Source organism: Ananas comosus, linkage group 15 (assembly GCF_001540865.1).
Source record: "Ananas comosus cultivar F153 linkage group 15, ASM154086v1, whole genome shotgun sequence".
Classification (NCBI taxonomy): domain Eukaryota; kingdom Viridiplantae; phylum Streptophyta; class Magnoliopsida; order Poales; family Bromeliaceae; genus Ananas; species Ananas comosus.
The window spans coordinates 254,895-278,101 of NC_033635.1; the positions used below are offsets into that span (position 1 = coordinate 254,895).

Consider the following 23,207-nt stretch of genomic DNA (forward strand, 5'->3'; position numbering starts at 1 on the left):
TCATCGAAAACAACTTGGTAGCACGGAGCGCTCCGTGCTACTGATAGTATAGTAGCCTAGTTCTCTCTCTCTCTCTCTATATATATATACTCCGTGCTACCGATAGTATAGTAGCCTAGTTCTCTCTCTCTCTCTCTATATATATAGAGAGTGGGCTGGTATGCTTCTGGAAGCACGGAGCCCTCCGTGCTTCCAAGTTGTTTTCGATGTTGGGACTTTCGAATCGACGATCGGCTCCGTTAGAGTTGATCTACAGTATTTGAAGTGCCTAGAAAATAAATTTTGTGATTTTTTAATATCATTTGCCTAGTGATCGAAGGGGGTCAAAATCAATAAATACACCAGAAATTGTCACTCACTTAGCATATGTAGAAAAGCAAATTACACATACATGATACATCTTATAAATTGCTTCGTTTCATGGTAATATAATAATATATGCTTGTAGTTCTAGAGGGTACTGTAAGATACATTTTCCAAAACTACATAACAGAGCATAAACATGAGTGCTCATTATGGTGTGGGGCTCCATGAAGCATCTCAAAAGAGGACAGGGGAGATGGGCATGTGCCAAATGGGGGATTTAGATAAGAATTAAGGGGTTGGCTTAGTGTGGAGTGTTCATTGTTCAATGGTATTGGAATCAATAATAATAAAAATAAAATAATAATAATAGTAACGGTTCCCTACTCATTTCTCATGTTTCTGAGCAGTGTCTGAGGTGAGGACGTAAAGTACAGAGCTGAGTAAACTGTGCTCCTGCAGAGTTTTGCCGTCCCACTATTCCGTGCAGAGTTTTTTTTTTATTTTTTTTTTTCAGAACAGTTATTAATTTCACGAACTAGTTTGTTACTTTGTTTGGTGCAGTGTCTAAAATAGTGGGTGCAGTGTCTAAAATAGTGCGGCCTTAACCGGCCGGTTCAAAAATGTGCAATTGAGTTAGGTCCAACTCGTCCCCCACAGGCGTGAGCCAGATGGGGAAGTGAACTTCACGGTCAAGGCCCATTAAGTAAAGCCGGATAAAAGAGATTCAATTTTATGGATTCGATGAGAAGATGAAACATTGAATAAATCACGCTTAACTCAGGCTAAAATATAAGTTTCATAATTTTATTAGATTTTTCTCAAAATAAAAGTATTGAAATAGATTTCTATTTGCTCTTTTCCCACCACGACTTCTTTTCTCTTTAGACTAGGTTAGCTCATGTCGAGAAATGCTTTATTAGTCTACAAGCTATGAAAATGTTGTAATTTTCCGTGTAGGAAAATGTGCACGAAGCAGGCACAAACTCATTAGTTTGTCAACTAGAACCAGAGAGACTTTTACCTTTGCCTGATACAAAAAAGAGAAACCAATTAACTTTGAAACTCAACATCGATCAAAAAACTGCGGAGTCCGATACTAACACTACTATGACCATGACCTACTAGCATGCCAAATTAAAGGAACAGAAGAAGGCCAACAACACAACTCACGTAGACTTAGGAGACGCTCGCTAGTATGTTATATCATGGTATAGCTTGAGGCCATATCCGGCTTGTTGCGAACCTCCGCTCCCGACACCTGCAGCGTCGTCCCTCTCCGCCGGCTTGTTTGCTAGCAGCTTCGTCGTCGCTTCCTGCTCCTCCATCAATAATTTACAGTAGTAAATGATTTTTCTAAATAATAGTAACATACAACGAATTAATGCTCGAGGATCGATCACTCAGATCCCGACAACTGTAACTAGCTAACTCTTAAATTGCAGCGTAAAAAAAAAAAAAAAAAAAAAAAACGGAAACAAAAATAAAAGAGTTAAATGAGTAGGTGGTAGGCACACCGAGAGGACGTCGCGGAGCTTGGTCTTGTCGTCGTCGCGGGTCATCCAGGCGTTGGCATTCGCGGCTGCCTGAGCCTGCGCGGCAATACTGCCGGGCATCATCACGTTCATTCCAGTGGCCCGCGCCTCGCGCTGCTTGAATCGCAGCTGCGTCGCTCTGCTCCACCGGCTTGTCCCCTGCAGTCAGTACGGCCGCCTCCGAATGTTATCTTGGCCCCCTCCGGCACCCCTCCCGGGTTTTCCCAGCTCACGTACTGCCCCACCGCCTGTTAATTATATTTCAAAAAAAAAAAGAAAAGAAAAATCACTACTCGTTCGGAATATTGCATGCGCGTCCCATGAATTACTATACAATTCTTCTCTTAATTAATTAAAGAGAGCTAGAGCACGGTACGTGTTTTCAATGATCTACCTGTCCGGCGACGAATTCGGTGACGATACGGCCGCCGGGCACGCGGGTTTCGGCCACGGTGGTGGCGGGGGATATCGCTGGCCCGGTCGTGGGCGACGATGCCGGCGCGCTCGTTGCGCGCGGCGGCCGACTGCATGACGGCAGCGGGGCCGCCCTTCCGGGTGTGGCCCAGCACGGCGTTCTCGGCCGTCTGCATCAGGGCCGCGTCCTGCGGGGCGATGGGCTGGGCCGCCAGATCGCCGGCGAGACTTAATGCGCTGTCCTTGCTCGCTCGATCCCCCGGGCCTCATGGCCTGTTGCTGGCTCATTCTTGTTGTTTTATTCGAGACGTAATTATATAGGAGCGCGAAATTAATCTGTAGGGCAAGAATTAATAGGGATCCCTACTTCGTTATAGTGATGCGGAGTGTAGTTGTGGTATGTTATCAGGTGATATGAATTAATGTCGATCGCTTTATTAATTTACTTGTTATTACTGGAGAGAAGATCTAGGGCGCTCCCTCGACTCTCACTCTCTCTCTCTCTCTCTCTCTCTCTCTCTCTCTATCTATGTAGTATGTATGGTGTTAGAGATGATTAGATGAGCGTGGTTGGGACAGCTCGGCGGGGAGGTGACACGTGGGAGGGTCCATGGAGGGACACGTGCTGAGCAGGTGGGGCTCGTGGGGCGACCCAGAGATATAGTCGGACGCCTTGGATATGTATGCATAATCAAGATGATGATCAGCCGCATCATCTCCGAAACGAACCGACTTAATTAGAGCTAATGTGCGCGTGCAGAACCATACACTTCAGAATTGAGAGAGGAATTTCTCTCTGGCAGTGCCTGCCGCGTCAAAGGCAGCAATTACATGTCATAGCTCTAGCAAGCAGCTTTTCGTATAAAACGCTCTTAATTACTAATTAAGGTTTTACATTTTCCGTCTTAATTAATTAATTAATTAATTAAACAGCTGAAGAAAATTAGTTGCCAATTTTAGTTTAGAGTTGGGAGTATCCCTCAAAGAACTAGGGGCAGTTTCAGAAGACGCATAATAGCTTCTGTGGCATTTTTGCTCTCGAGGCCTCACGCCCGTTTAAGATTTGTCTCCATAGCAAAGCCCTCGATATTTTTATATACTATTCAGTCTTATCGTTGCTGTAAAGGAATAATACTATTCAGACAATCTAAACTAGATATAAAGTTTAAATTTTTTTCATCAAATTTTTTTATTTTTTCACACACTAATCTTATTAACTTTTTTTTACTATTAAAAATTAAATAAATGTGTCCAAATTTAAAACGAGAGAATGCAAGATTTTCAACAAATTTTTTAGATGTCCAGGCAGCATATCTCTTCCAAAAAAAGAAAAAGAAAAAAAAAACTCCAAAACAATTAAGCATGCAAAACGTAGAGATCCAATCCAACTGAAGTAAAAAAAAAAAANAAAAAAAAAAAAAAAAAAAAAAAAAAACCTCCTTAATCGGAAATCTCAATATTATCAAAATATGAATTCGCTGACGTCGTACATAAGGGCGAGGCAAAAGTGAAGCCCCGCAACTCATCACGTAGCCATACAACACAGTCGATCCTTCAAGCTCTCTCAGTCTCTATCTCTCTCTCCCTCCCTCCCTCCCTCTCTGATCTCTGATCTCTCTCTTTCTCTCTCACCTGCGCTTGCTCGTGGGGCGCTCGCTGTGGGGCTCCCGCTCCCTCGAACCCCTGGAGTGGCGCCCCTCGTCCATCAGTTCCCAGGAATCCGCCTCCCTCCTCGAGGGGCGCCGCTTGAAATGGTACTCCTCCTCGCTCGACTCGTGCTCGTAACCCCTTCTCGCAGCAGCAGCAGCAGCAGGGGAAGGGGCGGCAGCTGCGGACGATCGGTACGAATCAGAGGCGGTCCGGTTCTCCCCCGGTTCGCGGTCCTCCTTGATCACTAGGCCGTTCTTCTTGGGCGGGGGAGGGAGCTCCGAGGAGGACCTCCGCTTCTTCCTGCTCGGCCCACCCCCGCCGTCGGATTCCGGGTTGGAGCCGGGGAAGCTGATACGGGAGAAGACGCTGCCCTTCTGCTTCCGGTCCAGTTTAGCCAGTTCGGCGGCGGAAGGGGGATGGGGATGGGGAGGAGGAGGAGGAGGAGGCTCGTCGTGGTCCAAGGCCGCCCTCTTCTTCCCGGTCCGTTGCGGGGAGTGACGGGTCGAGGATGCCCGCGCCGGCGCGCCGTAGTGGCGATCCTGGCTAGGTTCCCTCTCCGACCGCTCCGCCCGGTCCAAAGCTGAAGCTGCAGCGCCACTCGATTGGGCCGCCGATCTCTGCGGTCAAACTTTGTTAGCCCGTGATTTCAAACAGCAAAAAAAATACCCTATACATTCTTTCTATATATATATATATATATATATATATATATATACCACATGTTCGTTTGCCCACTTGGTATGGTCCAAATATCACTCACCTTGGTCGAAAGTGTACGCATTGACTGCATCACAGATTTACAGTTTTGGAGTATCAAAAATATAGATGCTTTCGCTTAATGCGGGAGCAAAAGCAAAAGCAAAGGCGCACAATTCACGGGCTGCCCATGGAATGGACAGATGCGCCAAGCCAGCGAAACCCCACAAATTGCGGTTGAGAGCAACCCACAGCCCACAGGCTAGAATCACCCGATTAAAAATACAATAATCAGCACCGCCAGCGAAATGGGCGATAGTAAGAGTGCAAACAAATTTTAAATAAGATTATTTATGTCATCCCGAGTCAATAGAGTGTTGACCCCCGCCCGCATAAAAACGGATTACGAATAGCCACCTACAAAATATACTATTAAAAACAGATTGCATCTTCCACACATAAAACCCTTCACCCTCCAGAATTCACAGCCCCAATTTTAAAATCGGACAGAATCTTCCAACCAACCCAAAAAAATAAAGAAAAAAAAAACAAAAACCAAAAACCAAAAAATAAACAATAGAAGAGGAAAAAAGAAGTAAAAGATAGAAGCACGGCCTACGCATCTGCGCAACGTTGGTCGCTTCTCCAGGCCCTGCTTCAACTTTTGACCAGCACGGCCCAACATGGAGTTGTTAGTTTTTTTTTTTTTTCCCCGCCTTCCAGCAGTGTAGCCGTCAAAAGCAAAGGCATTGCAACCCATCCACAAACTTCTCCGACAATAATAAGAACAAAAAAAATTTATAAAAGCTAAAATGCAGAAAACTCTCACATTTTTCATGACGCACCTTTTTCTGATTGTGGTACTAGTGTTCCATCTAGACATATACAACACCGCTCTCTAAATACCCATTAATATCTCCCTCTTATGGCTTGGAAGGCAAAGGTTTTTGCTTTCCTCATCCCACCAAGCTTAGGATCACATCTCCTAACGACAAACAAAGAATTCTAACCACTTCACTAGAACAATGTACTGACCCCAACTCACCATCTGATGCGTAGTCAAACTATAGACATTGATGCACCATATTCTTACAGCAGTCTGATGAGAGGAACCGAGTACCCAAATAATGACGGTGTTAAACAGAGATATTAAATATCAGAGATAGTCACAATACTATCTAGAGGATTTCTGCATTTTAGCCATAAATAGAACTTGAACTTTATGAAACAAAACCAATCAAGAAATTGCTCCTCCTGATTGAGAGCATGCAGCACCTGCATACTAAAACCTAGAAGCCCACCCCTAGAAGCCCACCCCGTGATAAAATCCAAAACAGATCAAAATCGTAACGTCCGACTTCGTTCGTTGATTTGTGGAAAAGAAATTCATCATGCGCTCTCCCAACAAATAAGGGGAAAAAGATGCATTTTTTCCCACCTTCTCGAGATAACTCTAATGCTGCTTTAACGATGAAACAAATAGTACAAAATTGAACAAGCAAATGGGTTAGCATAAAAGAACATACAGGCTTCGACTTCACCGATGTAACTTCATTAACACCACCTCCTGCTTCCCTTGTTTCCCTTCTGACCTCCCTGTCCCTTGAATGCTCACTCTCCCTGCAACAAATATATATATTTTTTTATATTCTCATTTTCTACCAGCTATATAAAAGCATGGGCTGCCACCCAAAAAAAAAAAAAAGAGGAGATATTGGAAAAGATAGGACAGTAGGCTAGTATAAAAAATATAAATTAAATCCAGTGTTTAAGAATCTAAAAATTAAATCCAGTGTTTAAAAATCCATGACATGGAGACGTGTCATGGAAAAGGTAAGTATCATATCGCAAATTATGGTGAGGTTATAGTAGTACAGTGGCACAATGTGTTAAAAAAAAAAGGAGGGGGGGCCCAAAAGAGGGGGGGAAAACTAGAGCAAGAAAACTGAGCACCTACTTTCAACATTGGAACAGCATAAATGAATAAATTTATATTTCAATTCCCAATAGGTGAGATAACTACTCCCATAACAACAAACTTGGGCTAATGTAAGTCCTTAACGAAATGCGACAAGTAACAGTGACCCGAGGAAAGAAAAAAAAAAAGAAAAAAAGTAGAATAGACATAAGTTGCAAAATAAATATTGACGCGTAATCATACTAACTTGCCAATGTATAAAACTATCTCAAAGTAAATGAAGAATGCAAGGGTCTAAATAGCCATAAAACTGTATAAGAACCATAAATTAGGTAAGAATAACGGCTAGAATTTAAATACAGATATTGCATTATTCTTGTTGTACTAAGGAGGAAATGGAGAGTATGTTTACCTTTCACTCAGTCGCTCAAATTCACGCTTTCTCCTTAAATCAGCTCTCCTGGCCTCCATCTCTTCTCGTCGCATAACAGGAGGCCCCATATTCATGGCCATGCTGCCAATAGCCAACTCTGATAGGTCCCTGAAGAAAATAACTTCAATCTACTTAATCATCCGTTGAAAGGGAAAATGCATAAAAATTTCTCAATGAACTTGAAAAAAAAAAGAGCAGAGAACGGAAATGAACGTTACAGGTGAAAGAAAAAAAACATCTTGGATCATGCAAAAGAATGGTAAGAGTAAAGACACGGGAGATGTACTATATCCAGAAGAAAAACCATATTCCATGATAATGAAGTGAAAATGCCAGCCTACTGTTTTCTTTTTTAAGCTTCTGGTTAACTTCCAAGGTTTCATAAGGACAAGCACAACACAATACCTTGGTACAGCAGGCATCATATAACCCGGTGCAACAAATGGATCCTGTGGGAGGATTGCCCCACCAAAAGGAACATCAAAAGGGCCAGGTGCATAACCCATAAAGGGCATGGCACCAGCCAAAGGTGCCGCCATGTATGGGTCCATTCCCATGGGCATCCCGCCAGCCCAATATGGATTGTAGCTCGAAGCAGCCAAAGGCATCCCGCCAAAATTTTCAACTCCCATATCTTGATAATTTCTCCATTGCACATCAACAGCTGCGGATGAGGGAGAAAATAAGAGCGAAATAAACAAGAATAAACTACTTTGATGCTTGATTAGTATAAATATATAATACAATCAACCAACTTGTACCAACTAATATATATAAGTGATTAGAAAAGTTATCTTCACGGAACGTGGAGTGAGGCACTTACCACTGCCAGGCAGGCGTGCCTTTTTCTTCTTCTTTTTCTTTCCTGATAGACAAAGCGAGTAAGTATGGCCATGAGAGAAACAGTAGACAAACAAATAAAGATGATATTATTTTGAAAAACATAAGACCGAATTAACTGGAAATTTTTTTGCAATTACAGAAAGCAGTATCCTCAAATCAAGTTAGTTGTCCAAATGCCGATACTACGCCCAACTGCTATTCCAATATTTCATCAGAAGGGTCCGTCAAAGTAATTAATTTTCAAAGGAGCTTGGATAATTTGTTCTTCAAATTGCAGAATTCATGTCATTTGCACCTTCAATTCGTCGGATTTCTTCACGGATACAATGTAATCCATTTTCATAAAGTATTCAGCTGCACTTCAATATGAAAGTGCTTTCCACTAACAACACTCCAAAGTCTTAAGAGAAACTGTAGCTTAGTAAGGAAATACTCAACAAAACCTAAAAGTTCAATAGAAAACCCTTTTTTGGCCCATAATTTACCATGTTCGGGACAAACCCCAGGCAGTTATCAACAAAGCTGTGAAGGCTATTAGCAAGAATTACAAATTGAACCTTACAGGACGCTTAACCCACCTTGCTCACCAGCAAGCAACTTTTCCTGGGCATCTTCGGGCGGTGCAGGAGCACTTTCTGGTGATTTTGCTTCTTTTGCATTTGTTGATTCTGGTGTTGCATCAGACACATTCACATTTATGGCAACCTTCTTGTCTGATGAATTCATATCCATGTTCACAGCTTTTACTCCGCTAGCACTTTCAGCTTCCGGAGAATGCTCAACAGGAGGTCCCTTTGATTCACCCTTAGAAGCCTTCGATTCACCCTTAGAAGCAGCGGAATGAGTAGGAGAGATAACTTTGGGCAGACCGGGACGAGCTGACTCCATATCTACAAATTTGAAAAATTATAGCCTACATCTACTGTTTAATTTAATACATTCATATTTAATGGAACGAGAGGACTGATTCATACCCTGCACTAGCACCAAACTCCCAGCATTTTCTGTGCTACTGGTTGTTGACTCCAATATGCGGCTGATGGTTTCTCTGAGAGTTTTATTTGGAAGAAGGTCATCTGCTAATATACTTGTAGCCCCACAAACACACATCGACTTGCTAATAATGTAGTCTCTAATGCCTGGCAGAGAAAATCACAGGAACAACTCAAAAGCAGTTTGAAGGTGTAGCAAGAGAAAAATGGGGCAGGAAGTAGAAAGAAAAGAAGAGTAATTAATTAAGGTATGTGATGGAAACATATGTTCCAAACCAAAAGGAATAAACAAAAAATAAAAAAATTAAAAAAAAATAGTCGCATATCAGAGTATCATAAACAGGCACCGAACAACTGCTCAACTGCTATGCCACCAAGCGACAATACAAGAAAATTAAACTCCAAGAACTATGACACTTACATTTGTCACAAAAGCTCCTGAAACAGCACTTGCTTGTTAAGACAGCATCTTTCATAACTTCTTTACACAATGGGCAGCGCAATTCAGGTGGAAGATCACTGACAGGTCGAGTGGTAGGAAGACCCTCTATTTCCTTCTCAAAAGCAGCTCTATTAGAAACAGCAGAAGTCATCAGAGGCTGTCATAATAGTTTATTTGCATAACAACACGCATGAAATTGTGAAGTTAGCAGCTTACTCGTTAGGCTTTAGAACAGCAACAGCACCACTTGGCAAAGCATAAGAGCCATCAGGAGTTGCCATCAACATTGATTTTGGAATGCCGGTTGGTGGCTTCACTCTTTTGATGTCATAATTGGGGTCACCATTGGTGGGGCAATGCTGAATGAAATGGCCTGAAAGAGAAAATTCATCACGCGAATGTAAAATGATACTACATTCTGAAAACTCCCCCCAACAAGAGAGAACTGAAAGCCAACTAGGCGACATACCAGGCACTTTGCATCTGTGACAGACATAGCCTGCTGGCGGTGTCTTACGTTCAAACCCACCACGGCCTTCATTAAATAAAAATAGGGATAAAAAAATAAGATAGGCATGTAATACGAAGGAAAATGCCAAAAAAAAAAATGGCGGAATTGTCACACACAACTATAAACTACAGGAACAAAACTGATTGCTACCGCCGAAAACAAAGTGGATGTCTGGGACTGCTACCATGCCATTCAAAAGGGCAGAAAAAGATAGTACAAATGTAAATCAGATTATTTCAAACTATCTCTGGATACACAGTCTGAGAGCAGAAAGCCTACTAGCTAGAACACATTAAAAGCCAATACCCAGTTATAGTTCCACTAAAGTGGGGTCCTGGAAGAAAAGTATTATGGACAGATAAACTTAAAGATTTTTCATGAAATGGCTGACCTTGAGACCGTACAGTTGCAAACCCACCATTGAACTGGCAATGGTCCTATTTTTGTAGTTAAGCAGAAAATTAGATAAAGCATACAATCAATATAGTAATTTGCAAATATTATTACCAAAACCACGGCCAGCCACCATCCTTCCACCCATTCCTCTGCCGTAACCTCGGCCAGAACCATATGCATCTTGAGCTTGGCTGCAGAATATGTTCAAATATGGTGAAAACACTTCATTGTAAAGTAATCTTTGCTCAACCACAATATGCTGCTGAGCATTATGTCCTTAATATTCCCACAGCAATTACAAGAAATATGATAATAATTCCGACTTTGAAAAGAATACTACAAACTCAATTAATCTTGATTATCTCACCGATTCCAGTCAAGGGCGGGTGTATCAATCAGAGCTTTAATCTTGCTATCCTCATCAACATGGTCAGCAGGAGAAAGATCTACTGCTGGCTTAATTGATTGAGAAGGAAGAACTTCAGGAATAGTGTACAAATCATTGCCAAACTCATCCCATTCAGATTCTTCAGGCTGCAAATTGTGATAAATTGATATTATATTGTCCGGTATTGTCAACCCGTATTATTGGCCAGAAGTTCTCGTAGAACAATGCCAACCATAAGACTGTCTCGGCTGGCACTAAATCAGGCTAAAATAGAGAATCCTTCTGAACAATGACTCAGTTATTGGACTATAAAACAAACAAGTACTTCGCTTACATATTTCATAGTGGATGGATCAGTGACCAACGTGCTACTAGGCGGAAAGGCATCTTCCACCTTATCCTCTAGAACTTTTGGCCTGCATATGCAATGCATATCTCAAGATCTAGCTACTAAACAAACTTCATCATCATTATGCAACATCTTCTGTATCTAACTTGATAGCAACACCACTACAATAACTAAACTCACTGATGGAATCACAAATTAAGAATAAATAAGAAAGTCCTCAAATGCTCAAATTTCAAAGAGTGAGATAGTACTCGTCTGGTTCAGTAACAATAGGCTTCCGAGGCCGCCCAGGAACCCGACGAATCAATACTGATGTGTTTTTGGGTATCATAGCAGCTTCATCTACATATTCTGAAACCGGAAAGGGAACAATACGAAGTCCATATGAATGCCAAAAGATATTATTAGAACCCAAATTCCCCAAGAAAGTTATCCAACAGAAGCATATATGACAATATGAGTAATATTTTAACATAAGGCGTGATTCACAAGTTTAGCAACCATCCGTTAAATTTTAAAAGTATATGTATTCTCATGCAACTTAAAGTTGTCTCTTTTGATTTTTTTTACAAAAGAAAAAAAGCTAATTTCATATAGAAAGAACTATAGCCATGAAAGGAAACTATGTGAACAAATCACAATAATATTATCTTCAGGAAAGAACCAACCTTCATTAGTCTGTGCATTTGCTACCATCAGGTCAAAATCAGTACCCCTTCCCAAATGCTTGGATTCGAAAATTCTTTCTTTCAAATTGCCAACAGATATAAATTGGCCCTCAATGGGTATAGAGTCGTAATCTTTTGCACTTTTAAACTTATAATACACAGCCATATTTTTTTTTTCCTTCTTGGTTTTTCTTCTGATCTAAAAAGCAAAAAAGACAACCACAAAAGCACAAGTATCTGCCCTGAACGTAGCAGCAAATGAATTTTACGGCCTAAAAAATTGAAAGGCCTGATATTAATCTAGAAAAAACAGAAAACAACATAGACATGTGTACAAGTAATTTATCTCCTTTAATTCCTCGGTGATGACTCCGATTTCTCTGCTAACTTCAACAAGAAAATCACCGATCAGAATATCAGAAAGGACTCGCCGTCATTGGAATCGATAGGCCTTCACGATTGGAATTGGGATAAAGGTATAAGAAGCAAGGCTCAGATCCACAGCAAAATCCCTCCAGGAAAGCTACGATCTCGCTCGCCCCGATGCGATTCCGATCAGCCGCAGAAAGGAGGCGAACTTCGCAAAGAAATCCCCAAATTACGAAAAGAAACTGGGGAAACGCCACAGCATCGGATGCTCGTGTCACCAAATCGCCATCGCCGAGAACCTCCACGAAGCCGAGCGTCGCCGCGGCAACACAAACCCCAAAAAGCTAAGCCGATCACGAAATCGAGAGATCAGTACCAGAAGAGAGGCTTTTGGGGATCGCAAATTCCCAGATCGAGCAGCGACGAAACCCTAGACGATCCGCCGTAGAGGAATCCGCAGAGAAACCGCCGAGACGAATCGATTCGAACCCTCGAATTGGATCGAGAGTGAGGAGGAGAGGATAAGGAATCGGAAGGGGCGAAAAGGGTTAATTAGGGTTTGCCCCTCGGAAGAGCGAAAGAGAGATATGAAGCGTTTGGACAGAGAAGGTACTCGGTTTCTCCTCTTCTCTGTGAAGATGGTGGGGCAAAAGAGGAAAGCGCTAATAATGAAGTATTTATCGATTTATTTATTAATATATATTTGCATGCAAGGAAATATCCAGTGAATTGCAACAGATATATCTTTTGAGGTCCAAATATGGCCCATAATAACTTTAGCTAATGAAGTGAACTAATCCCTATGGGCCTGATAAGTTAATCAGCCCAAATTCGCTCAGGCTCTCCATGGGCTTTCCTGTGTTCAGAGAAAACCCCCCGCAAAAGAAAAAAAAAAGTCCGTTCGTTTTGATCTCGCAGAATTTGATGGCCTATCAACCGTTCGATGAGCGAGCTCCAATCACGGACCGTAACAATTTAGCAGGGGCCCGTGGATCCGACGGCTGAGAGAAACGGCCGGTGGCTCCCCGCTTCGTCGCCGGAAACAATGGCGACGCTCGCTAGGGTTCTATCGGAGGCGACGCGGGGTTTGCGGCGTCGAATCCACACACATCCTCCGCCACCGCCGCACGCCGCCGCCGCTACCCCTCTTCTCGAGAGGTTGATGAGGGAGACGGATTCGGGCGTTAAGATCGCGCTGGAGGAGGAGGAGGAGAGGGAGAGGGAGAGCTCCATGGCCACGTGCCAAGCCTCCTTTTGGGAACCCCTCGCTGTAGCTCTACGCTCTTCCGCTCCGAAAAAGGCCCAATTGGTAATGAGAAACACAAACTCTTGGTCTTAGATAGCTCGTTGATGGAGAAAGAGAGAGGTTAGGGTTTTGAACCTACGAGAGTAGCGAATCCCCTGGTTATAGTTGGAGAATCTGTATCCGTATCAATTTTTGATAGTCTTTGAAGTTTTTAGAACTAATCTAGTGTTCAAAATGTGGGCTTTTTGATAGTTCTTAACTAGGGTTGTAATATCATGGCTGCATTTGATTGAACTACTTTAGATTCCTACTGTTTGATTCCATTTCATTTCGTGATGGTCAAAACATTAATCAGGTCTTGGAATGGAAGTTAGAGAAACTACTGAAGGAACGTGTTCTCGAGCGTGAACCCTATCTAAAGCTAATTTCTTTGTGCGAGTTGTCTAGCAATGTTCAGTTTGCGCTGAGGGTCTTCACATCAATGGAGGCCCAAGGAATTCAACCAAATACTTCCATTTTCAATGCTCTACTTACTCTTTACTTGTCGACGGGGGATATAGTTACTGCGTTGAGCTTATTCGAGATAATGGACGGAAAAGATGAGTCAAAACCTGACTTCTCCACCTATAGTGCCTTTATCTCCGCATTTTCGAGGCTCGGGGATGCTCATAGTATGGTGAGCTGGTACTTTGCTACAAAGAAAGCTGGGTTCTCTCCAACTACTCGGACCTATGAGTACCTAATCACGGGGCTGACCAAATTGGGGAAATTTGAAGATGCTGATCGGTTTTTCAATGAAATGCTATCGGTAGAAATCTTACCGAATTTAAGCATATTGGAAGCCAAGATTGAAGGGCTGTGTAAAAGGAAGGATGTGGGCGGAGTTAGAGAGTTTCTGAAGTTCGTCATTAACAGAGGTTGGGAACTAAATGAGGCCATGGCTGAGAAGCTTTCGAGGTTCTACATGGACTTGGGATTAGTTGAGGAAATGGAACAGCTACTTGGTCTCATCAGGAAAGGCACGTGTTTTGATGTTTCAATGCGATTGCACTGTGGAGTTGCTCGATTGTATGCAAACTCTGATCAGTTGGATCAAATGGAGTTTGCTGTAATGCGGATGTTGGAGGGAGGAATGATCTTTGGATGCCCTGAAGATATTGAGGCAGTTATCTGTTCTTATTTTCGTAGGAAGGCTTTCAATAGGTTGGATTTGTTCTTGGACCGGATACGTAATTCGTACGAACTTACAAGATCTACTTATGATCTGTTGGTTGCTGGGTATCGGAAGTTTGAATTGTATGAGAGGCTTGATTTGATCATAAAAGATATGAAGATAGCAGGGTTTGCATAATTTTTTCGCATCTAAAGAAGTCTCACTAAACGAATTCTGGAAGAAATTGGCACCCTGTTGTATGAATATTGTTTGTGGCCTCTGATTGTTGCCTTTAATGTATATCCTTTTTCTCTTGGTGTTGTATATATCATTCTATTTGGATTGGACGTACATAATCAAGAAAAATGTTGTCTAAAATTTTGAAAATACATTGTAAGTGATCCTTGACACTGAGCTCTTGAAAATCGTTTATTTTATCTGTTTTCTTTTATTGTGCTGCGACGGTAAAGGTTAATGTGGTTTATTTAGGCGAGATCTAACTGAGTAAAAGAATAGTGGATTGTTCAAATAAGCTGTGCAGGATAGCAAAGCAATACGGCATAGTGCAATGCCAAGCAATATGCCTGTGAAACCTGAAAAAGAACTAGATTTTGCTCCCTGAGAATTGAAGAAATGCTCAAAGCATAGAATTGCAGTAATTGAACTGCATAACTCAATTTAACACTGATCGCTTGTTCGGAAAGATAAGAACCTGTATGTGCCTGAAATGTAATGGTAGTAATTGCAATGAACTTTGATCCAATTTTCTGACTATTGAGACGTACTCAGATTGTGAGCCCAACATATTGAAGGAACTCTTGAAAGTAATTTTGTGGAGAAGTTTTAGAGTTTAGCTCATGGGGACCTCACGGCTAATTCTATCTAGAATTATGTTAATTATTATTTATGTGTTGTTCTCCCTGCGGTGATTCTTGCAGTAGGTAAAAAGACGGCTTTGGTGTATATATATGTAGATATATATAGTCATGGAAAGCCAACTATTTTTTATCTGGGAAATTTTGCCCTCTACGACTTCCTAATGCCTGACGATGAATGCTGATATATCATATATATACTGAGAACTTTCGGTTATGAATCAGATGTGTGATTTTTACTATTCTACGTCTCTAGAGAGACTTATTAATATCTGTGACTGTACTAACGCCCGGCAGTTTCTGATATATGTAGCTCTTAATGATGGTAGCTTTTTTGTCCCATCTAAACAGTTTATTATATAACTCTGTTAATGTATACAGCTGTTATCAAATGTCAAATTCATACGTATGGTCGGAGGGAAATAACAGGTGGTTAGTTCAGGGGTCTAATTTATTATTATTGTTTGTTAAATCTATGTTTACTAAACACAATTAGCTTTTCTTTCAAAGAAAAATAAAAGATATGTTAGTTGTGGTTGTTGATACAGTTGCGCCCGCAGAATAGCCATCTACAAGTTGACTTTTCTGTTGGCCACTCGAGTAGAGTGATAAATCAAGATTCATTAGAGCAATCGCGCCTGAGGAAGTCTCCAATATTTCTTACCTAGCTAGCACCCTGATAATCCATTTTCACCCAATCAATCATTCAAAAATAACACAATTGCTTTCGTTTCAACGTAGAAAGAAAACCTCTAGATTAATCTAAACAGAACGGTTAAACACTAAATAAGTAGGTATTCAAGATGCACCGGAAGTAGAATACGATTCTTCTCTAACTTCAGTTTTACCTGCATAGTAAAATAACAAGAAGATTGAAGGTAACATAATATATGATAATACTCGAAAAGGGATTATGATTATTTCCAGTTTCCACCACAGTACATAAGCACCGACTTGCAATAAAATAAGACGTTGTTCACTCTAGATATATCAAGGATGGTCAGCTAGAAAACAACATTGTAGATTTAAATTGTTTCTGAAACTTGCAATTCCCAAATATATCGTACTTATCAGGTATTTCAGATTTTTCTTTCGTAGATAGGCAATGAGAAGAAACAGCAAAAGAACACCAAAAACCCTTCAGGAGGGAGAGGGGCAAAAGAAGGCAAAGCATGAAACAAAGAAATCTCAAGCTACCAAACAAGGAGGAAATATTGAAATGGTATGCTTAAGTCACTTTCATCTACAACACAAAGCAAAGAACAAATTGATGCTGCCATGGTAAGTGGTAACACTTTCACAGAACCGATTGGCTGAACTTACTACTGTGGGGAAGCATGATCACACATTTTTATGTGTAGAACAGGTTAAGGAAACAGGAGAAAATTAAATCGACAGGAAATCATAAATAAGAGAAGTGGAGAAGCAATTTGACAAAAAATGAGAACTTGTAGTGACAGGAGGAAAACAAAAAATCATCATGGTAAAAGATAAATAGCCAAATTACTTATAATCTGCTGGTTGTCCAACTTGATTAGTAATGAAATTTTGAGATCTACAATTTGTCAAAAAGGAGGCAAAAACTTGAACCGGATTAAATGGTTAAGGAACTAAGCATTGGAAGAACTGAGGACTTCTTCCGCATTAGTACTGGACGCAAGGCTTACAAAGCAAGAAAATGAATAAACAACAAAATCTTTATCGCGACCGAATAATAAAGATCAAATTTAAGAGTAAAAAGAAATACAGTTCAACACACAAGATTCTTTATGGCATCATATACTTGCACTTTAGCATAAATGACACAGAGAATACGAAGGAAAATTTTCTCAAAGTACTTGTTTATTGTAATATAACAAAAGATTTAAATGATTCCTTTTTGGCTGACATGAGAAATAACTTATAAAATATACAGGTTCACAAGTTACCTCAAGGTCGAACAGTAGCATAGAAATATAGCAACTTTAATACAGGGGAAAAAGAAAAAACAATTTGTCTTTTAAAAGTTAAGTGTAAGTGCAGCCGATGCCTGTTTAATTTAGTCCATACATAGCATTAGGAAAACCAAGCTTGTAAAGTGAAAAAAATTAGATAACTATGAGGGGAAAAGAGAAAAAATATCGATCATTTAAATTATTGAGAAGAACTCGAAAAAAAATAAAAATCGAGAAGAAGAGTTATCTCACTGCCGAATGAAGTGGAGCAGTTAGCAACTTTATGGTGACGCATCACAGGAAATTACACAGAAAATGAAATTGTTGAAATTTGAATGAAAATCAGTTCGCGAGCCAAAAGATCCCTTTTTCGACGATAAAGAGTTCGCAAGAGATCAAAAGATACAAACTTTATTGACAGAGAGGAGCATTACTGTACAATTACGAGCTGGTGAGTCCCTCTGTTGCATCCGATCCCCCTTTCCTCGTCCTCATCTCCCCACCAACCCTCCCGCTCTTCTCCTCCTCCTCCGTCCTCATCGATATCGGACTCCTCCGATCCGGACCCCTTCGGCACCGTCACCACCAGCTCCCCGCCGTCGTAGGAGGCAGCGGCAAGCGCCGGCCTCGTCGACGGGGGGAGCCGGAACCGCCACCGGTCGAGCTCGAGGTCGTCGAGAACCTCCTCGGCAGCGGCGGCGGGGGGCCTGATCACAACCTTAATGACGCCGGGGTGGATCCGGATCGCGTGGGCGCGGACTCCGCCGTCGAGACCCACTGCGGCGGCGGCGACGACGAAGCGGAACCCTTCGGGGTCCTCGTGGACGGCGACGTCGGCGTCGGCGGCGAGGGGGAGTTCAAGGACCTTGCTGAAGATGTGGGGGAGGCGACGGAGGTGCTTCCGCCTCCCTCCGGTAGCCGCCGCCGAGCGGACCGGGTGGACCCTCATCCCTCTCCTCTCCCCCAAATCCAAAACCCTAGAAGCCCCCTGTAGATATGACGTATAAAGCCAATTAGATTGCAAAGCGATCGAAAATATGGCAGAAAATAAGCACAGATTCTCCAAATCGGAACTTGGTTGATGAGATCGTACAATTGGAATCAGAGAGGAAAAGGGAGGAGAAAAACTCTTATCCCAAACTTCGCAGGCGATTGGAAATGGCGAGAACTTGACAATAATAAGAATCCAAACCTGACTGTGAAGGATATGGAGGTGCTGAAGCGACGGAGACAAGATAGCTATGGAGCCCATGGCTTACTAGAGAAATGAGGAAGGGGACGTATACTGGTTTTTTTTTTCTTTTTTCTTTTTTTTTCGGAACACGTCAGATACTGAGATACCATGTTTATAGTTTGCATTTTCTCACTTTAATATTTTATTATAATTATAATTTTTAAAATATATCATTTTCATATTCTATAATTTTTTTATTATTTTTTTTATTAATTTTTTTATTAAATCAGTAATAAAGTTAAAAATAAAATGAATATTTGATAAACTATAAGTAAGGTATTTAAAATTTTTTGTCTATAATTTAGCAAAAAGTTAACGAAGGGGCCGTCGAAAAAAATAAAATAAAATCACTGGATAATAAATTGATACACTTTAAATCACAGAATACTAAAGTGAGAAAATGCAAAACTATAGGGTGGTATTTGAAGTTTACTCTTGTTTTAAGGATAAACTTTAAATACCACCACGTGGTTTCGTACTTTCTCATTTTAGTACCCTATGGTTTAAAGTGTATTAAGTTAGTATTCTATGGTTTCATTTTTATCTATTCGTCAGCTTTTCTGTTAATATTTTATTAAATTATATACAAAAAAACTTCAGATACTCCATCTAGATTTATCGAATATTCATTTCAGTATTCTTTAGTTTTAACTTTGTCATGAATTTAACTAAAAAAAATTAATGGAATCAATAATAAAAATATAAAAATAAAATCGCAGGATACTAAATTGATACACTTTAAACCACACAGTATTAAAGTTAGAAAGTGTGAAACCACGAGGGTGGTATTTAAAAATTTTTCTTTTTTTTTTAAACTAATGATATGATATTCGTATATAATTATTGTACATATATTATTACACACATATTTTCTTTTATTTTTCAACAACTGTAAATTCCTACTAAAGTTTTAGCAACTGTAAATTTCTATACAATTAGTTTGGATATAAGTAAATACTACTTATTTCAGAAAGAAATATAAATTTCGAAATAAATAGAAATTAGACAAAACTTGCAGTTTGGAAAAAATTAGGTTGTTCTTGAGAATAAGCTAAATAGTATTTAAATGATTAGATTGGAACAAAAAAAAATGAGAATTATAAATTTAAATTAAAAATATTTTATCTAATTAACTGGCATCAAAGTATTAATTAAAAATAAATTAATAAATTTATTAGCTATGAATATTTTATAAAATAATAAAAATATATTAAATTAAATATATTTTTTATTTAGTTGAGAAATTATTTAGTTGGATAATTAGTAAAAAAATTAATTAGATTAATAAAAATATTAATTGTTTATCGATATCAATATAAATATTAGTTTATTGATAAATACATTAAATTATTATTAATTAATTAGATAATTAATTAATTATAAATAAATAAATAAATATTTTATTATTTGAACAATAAATAATGATTTAAATATATTAATTAGATTAATTTAATAATTTAATATTATAATTAAAATTAAATTTAGACTTTAATTAGTTTTGTTTCCACTTGAGAATAAACTTGTTCCAGCAAAAAAATGATGGAACAGTAGTTCTAAACTTATACCGAATTATATCAGCTTATTTCAGAAATTCAAAAATTACTATTTTTTGAGTATAAAAATTTATATTTGAAAAATAAAAGAGGAAACAAGATTTTTTTTTTTTGAGATAAATAGGTAACATGTTATCCGTTTCATTTATTTTATTTAAAAATAAATTTATTTGAAAATATCAATCAATTAAAATTCAAATTTAAAATTTAGATATTAATTACTAAATCTTTTGTCACTAGTGCTAGTGCTGGGAGGGCCAGCAAATGATGCAAGATTTAGGGGTGAGAAAGGAATGTTATGAACTTACCTCCTTTGGCCTGGATATTTTTTTTTCAAAGTTTTCGGTAAGGCGCCTAACCCCTGCAGTACCAAAGCCGTTCCTTTCCAAGTTTTTACACCTAAAAAAAAAGGTTACCAACTTTAACTTACTCGAGCAAGCTTCTCGAGCTCACCATCGTATTCGTAATTTCGTACCATCCCCTGATTTTTTTTTTGTTTTTTTTTTCTTTTGCAGGTGTCTACAATAATCTTATCTTATCTTGTATCATCATCACAAGTTTCGACACAAACGGAAAGTATCCTTCGTCTGAGGTGCGGCCGAGTTTGTTGAAAGGGTCACGGAAACGTTGTGGATCACCGTCCAGTTCACTCGCAGTCGTCGTGTTGAATTATAAGCTTATAATAGAAAGTATCCAAGGGAATGAATGGCGGTTGTCGAGATGAATTCCTGCTTGGTCCAGTTTTCGTATTTACAGCTCACACTTCCCAACAAACTAACTTATTTGGTTTTATCCACTCTATAATTCCTTGATCCAAATACACCTCGAAGGCTCGAAGCGAACATTTTTTTTTTTTTATAGAAAATTAGCATGTTATTTGCTTCGTTTATTTTTTAAAAAATAAATTTAGTTGAAAATATAAATCAATTACGATTTGAATTTGAAATCTCGGATATCAAGTACCAAATCTTTTGCCAGTTACGGTAAAAACGGCTGGTCTCAAAACGAACTTTTAATTGTGATTGATCAACAAAAACTACGAAGCACGCAGATATCTATCTCCATGCTACAAGTGAATTACATAAGTTGAGCAGGGAAGCACGGTGAATCTCCATGCAACAAGTGAAATTAATGTGCCCTCGAAGGACCTCGGCTAAAAATATGGATTATAGCCAAAGTACTTATTAAACAATCTCGAACAATCTGCCGCTCTTTGAACATTGAACGGCCGAAATTATTCGATTCAATAGCTGTTATTTTCCGTTTATGATTCAACTTAATCTCTTCACCACGATAACAATGGCCCAAATTATCAATATTTCTTGAAATTAAACGGACAAAATTAATTCGATATCAACATTGCTATTAGGTTTAAATCCACATGCTTAAAAATTATAGTTGTATTTTTTTTTAATAAATAGTGTGGTGTGAGTAATTTGATAATTTTATGAGTATAAGATTTAAGCAGAGGTTATTAAAATGCAACTTAACAGTTGAGTATATTCAAAGGAATTAAGTCTTTAAAAATTGACACAAGGACCTAGCTGAGTATATTCATAATTACTTAAAAAGTAATTTTTAAAAATAAAAGTTTTTAGGAGAAAGTTATTAAAATGCAATATAACGGTTAAGTGCATTAAAATAATTAAGTTTCAAATTAAGCGCAAACCCATGGAGTTGGATGAAAAGATTCACAATAACTTATGAAGTGTTTTGAAAACAGATACTTTTATATATATATATATATATATATATATAGGGTCCAGCTACTATACTATTATGATTACGATCGTCCTTATACTCATAAATTATTTTCGATGATAGAGCTTCCAAATCGACGATCCACACCGTTAAATGTTATTTACAGTATTTAAAACTTCTGAAAATTAAATTTTGTAATTTTTCGACATCATTTACCTTATGATCAAGAGGTCACAAATTTGACAATTTATAACGGCCGGTATGAAATACTTGCTAGTTTAACGGTATAAAAGAATCGGAATTTGTTGAATTTTTAATAGAAAATTCTATTCACTACATAGATAAAGATCAATAACTCTGATCTTGAACTGAAGGATCCGATCATCCTTTTTTATGACGTCGTTCGATTTTGACTGTTCATTTTATGCCCACTTGATGGACTTTATTATGATTTCGAAAATTTACGAAATTTATTTTCTAGAAGTTTCAAATACTCTAGATCATATTTAATGGAGTGGATAGTCGATTCAGAAGCTCCATCATTGAAAACAACTTGTGAGTACGAGAGCTCCAATGCTCATAATAGTATAGTAGCCACGGCCTATATATATATATATAGAGTGAGGCTACTATACTTCTGGAAGCATGGAACCTTCCGTGCTTCCAGGTCGTTTTCGACATTGCGACTTTCGAATCGTCGATCGGCTCCGTTAAACTTGATCTAGAGTATTTGAAGTACCCAGAAAATAAATTTTGCAATTTTTCGATATCTTTTGCCTAGTGAACTAAGGGGCTCAAAATCAACGGCTGAAAATAAAAATCTTACAAAACATGATAATATGACATTAAAATTCTAGATCAAAAATATTGATCTTGTTTTATATAGTATAAAGAATTTTCTATCAAAATTTTACATGATTTGAATATTTCTACACCATTAAACTTGCAAACGGCTCACTATAACTATTAAAATTAGTTAATTTTGAGCTCATTTGATCACTAGGCAAATGACATCGAAAATCATGAAATTTATTTTCTAGGTATTAGATTAAGTTTAACGGAGCCGATCGACGATTCGAAAGTCGCAACATCGAAAACGACCTGGAAGCACGGAAGGCTTCATACTTCCAGAAGTATAGTAGCCTCACACAATACACACACACACACACATATATATATATATATATATATATATATATATATATATATATATATATATATATATAGACTTTATTATAATATTAATAGTTTAGATATTAACAATAGCTACTGACCATTCCTAGAGCAAGTGGCAAAGGGCTTGCTGGTTGGTACCCGAGACCCAAGTTCGAATCCTAGTTGATTCACATTTCTAGCTAAGTTTATTTCTAAATGAAATAAACGAAGCGGGTAGCGTGCTACCTATCTCTCTCTAAAAAAAAAAAGATATTAACAATAGCTAGATGAATCAACTTTTAGGGCGCGTTTGGTTCGAAGTCGGAGTCGAAATCGAAATCGAAATCAAAATAAGCTGGAATTGGAATCGGAATGATTCATTACCTAATTCTGTTTAGTTCATCATTTGAATCGAAATCGGAATAAATCATTCCCATTATCGGTGTTTG

General features: G+C 38.9%; 3 protein-coding genes and 1 pseudogene across 5 annotated transcripts; 1 reads left to right on the forward strand and 3 right to left on the reverse strand.

Annotated features, from left to right (window-relative positions):
• LOC109721459 lies at positions 1,171-3,090 on the reverse strand (annotated as a pseudogene).
• On the reverse strand, positions 3,680-12,533 carry LOC109720886 (E3 ubiquitin ligase PQT3-like). 2 transcript variants are annotated; one of them, XM_020248231.1, is made up of 15 exons: positions 11,539-12,533; positions 11,122-11,221; positions 10,856-10,937; positions 10,501-10,667; positions 10,245-10,324; positions 9,696-9,761; positions 9,443-9,599; positions 9,206-9,354; positions 8,767-8,931; positions 8,371-8,682; positions 7,773-7,814; positions 7,355-7,613; positions 6,929-7,057; positions 6,125-6,218; positions 3,693-4,519 (listed from the first exon to the last, which is right to left on the reverse strand). In XM_020248231.1, the coding sequence occupies exons 1-15, from the start codon at positions 11,702-11,704 to the stop codon at positions 3,881-3,883; spliced, it is 2,607 nt and encodes an 868-aa protein (XP_020103820.1). In that variant the 5' UTR covers positions 11,705-12,533; the 3' UTR covers positions 3,693-3,880. The 2 variants fall into 2 exon arrangements, with proteins under 2 accessions (XP_020103821.1, XP_020103820.1); XM_020248232.1 differs by lacking the exon at positions 11,122-11,221 and having other exon boundaries at positions 3,680-4,519; positions 11,539-11,675.
• Positions 12,662-14,750, forward strand: LOC109720888 (pentatricopeptide repeat-containing protein At2g30780-like). Its single transcript, XM_020248234.1, has 2 exons — positions 12,662-13,216; positions 13,509-14,750. Exons 1-2 carry the CDS (start codon positions 12,953-12,955, stop codon positions 14,502-14,504), a joined length of 1,260 nt encoding a protein of 419 aa, XP_020103823.1. The 5' UTR covers positions 12,662-12,952; the 3' UTR covers positions 14,505-14,750.
• Positions 17,290-18,437, reverse strand: LOC109720938. 2 transcript variants are annotated; one of them, XM_020248307.1, is made up of 2 exons: positions 18,308-18,437; positions 17,290-18,103 (listed from the first exon to the last, which is right to left on the reverse strand). In XM_020248307.1, exons 1-2 carry the CDS (start codon positions 18,365-18,367, stop codon positions 17,546-17,548), a joined length of 618 nt encoding a protein of 205 aa, XP_020103896.1. In that variant the 5' UTR covers positions 18,368-18,437; the 3' UTR covers positions 17,290-17,545. The 2 variants fall into 2 exon arrangements, with proteins under 2 accessions (XP_020103896.1, XP_020103895.1); XM_020248306.1 differs by having other exon boundaries at positions 18,209-18,428.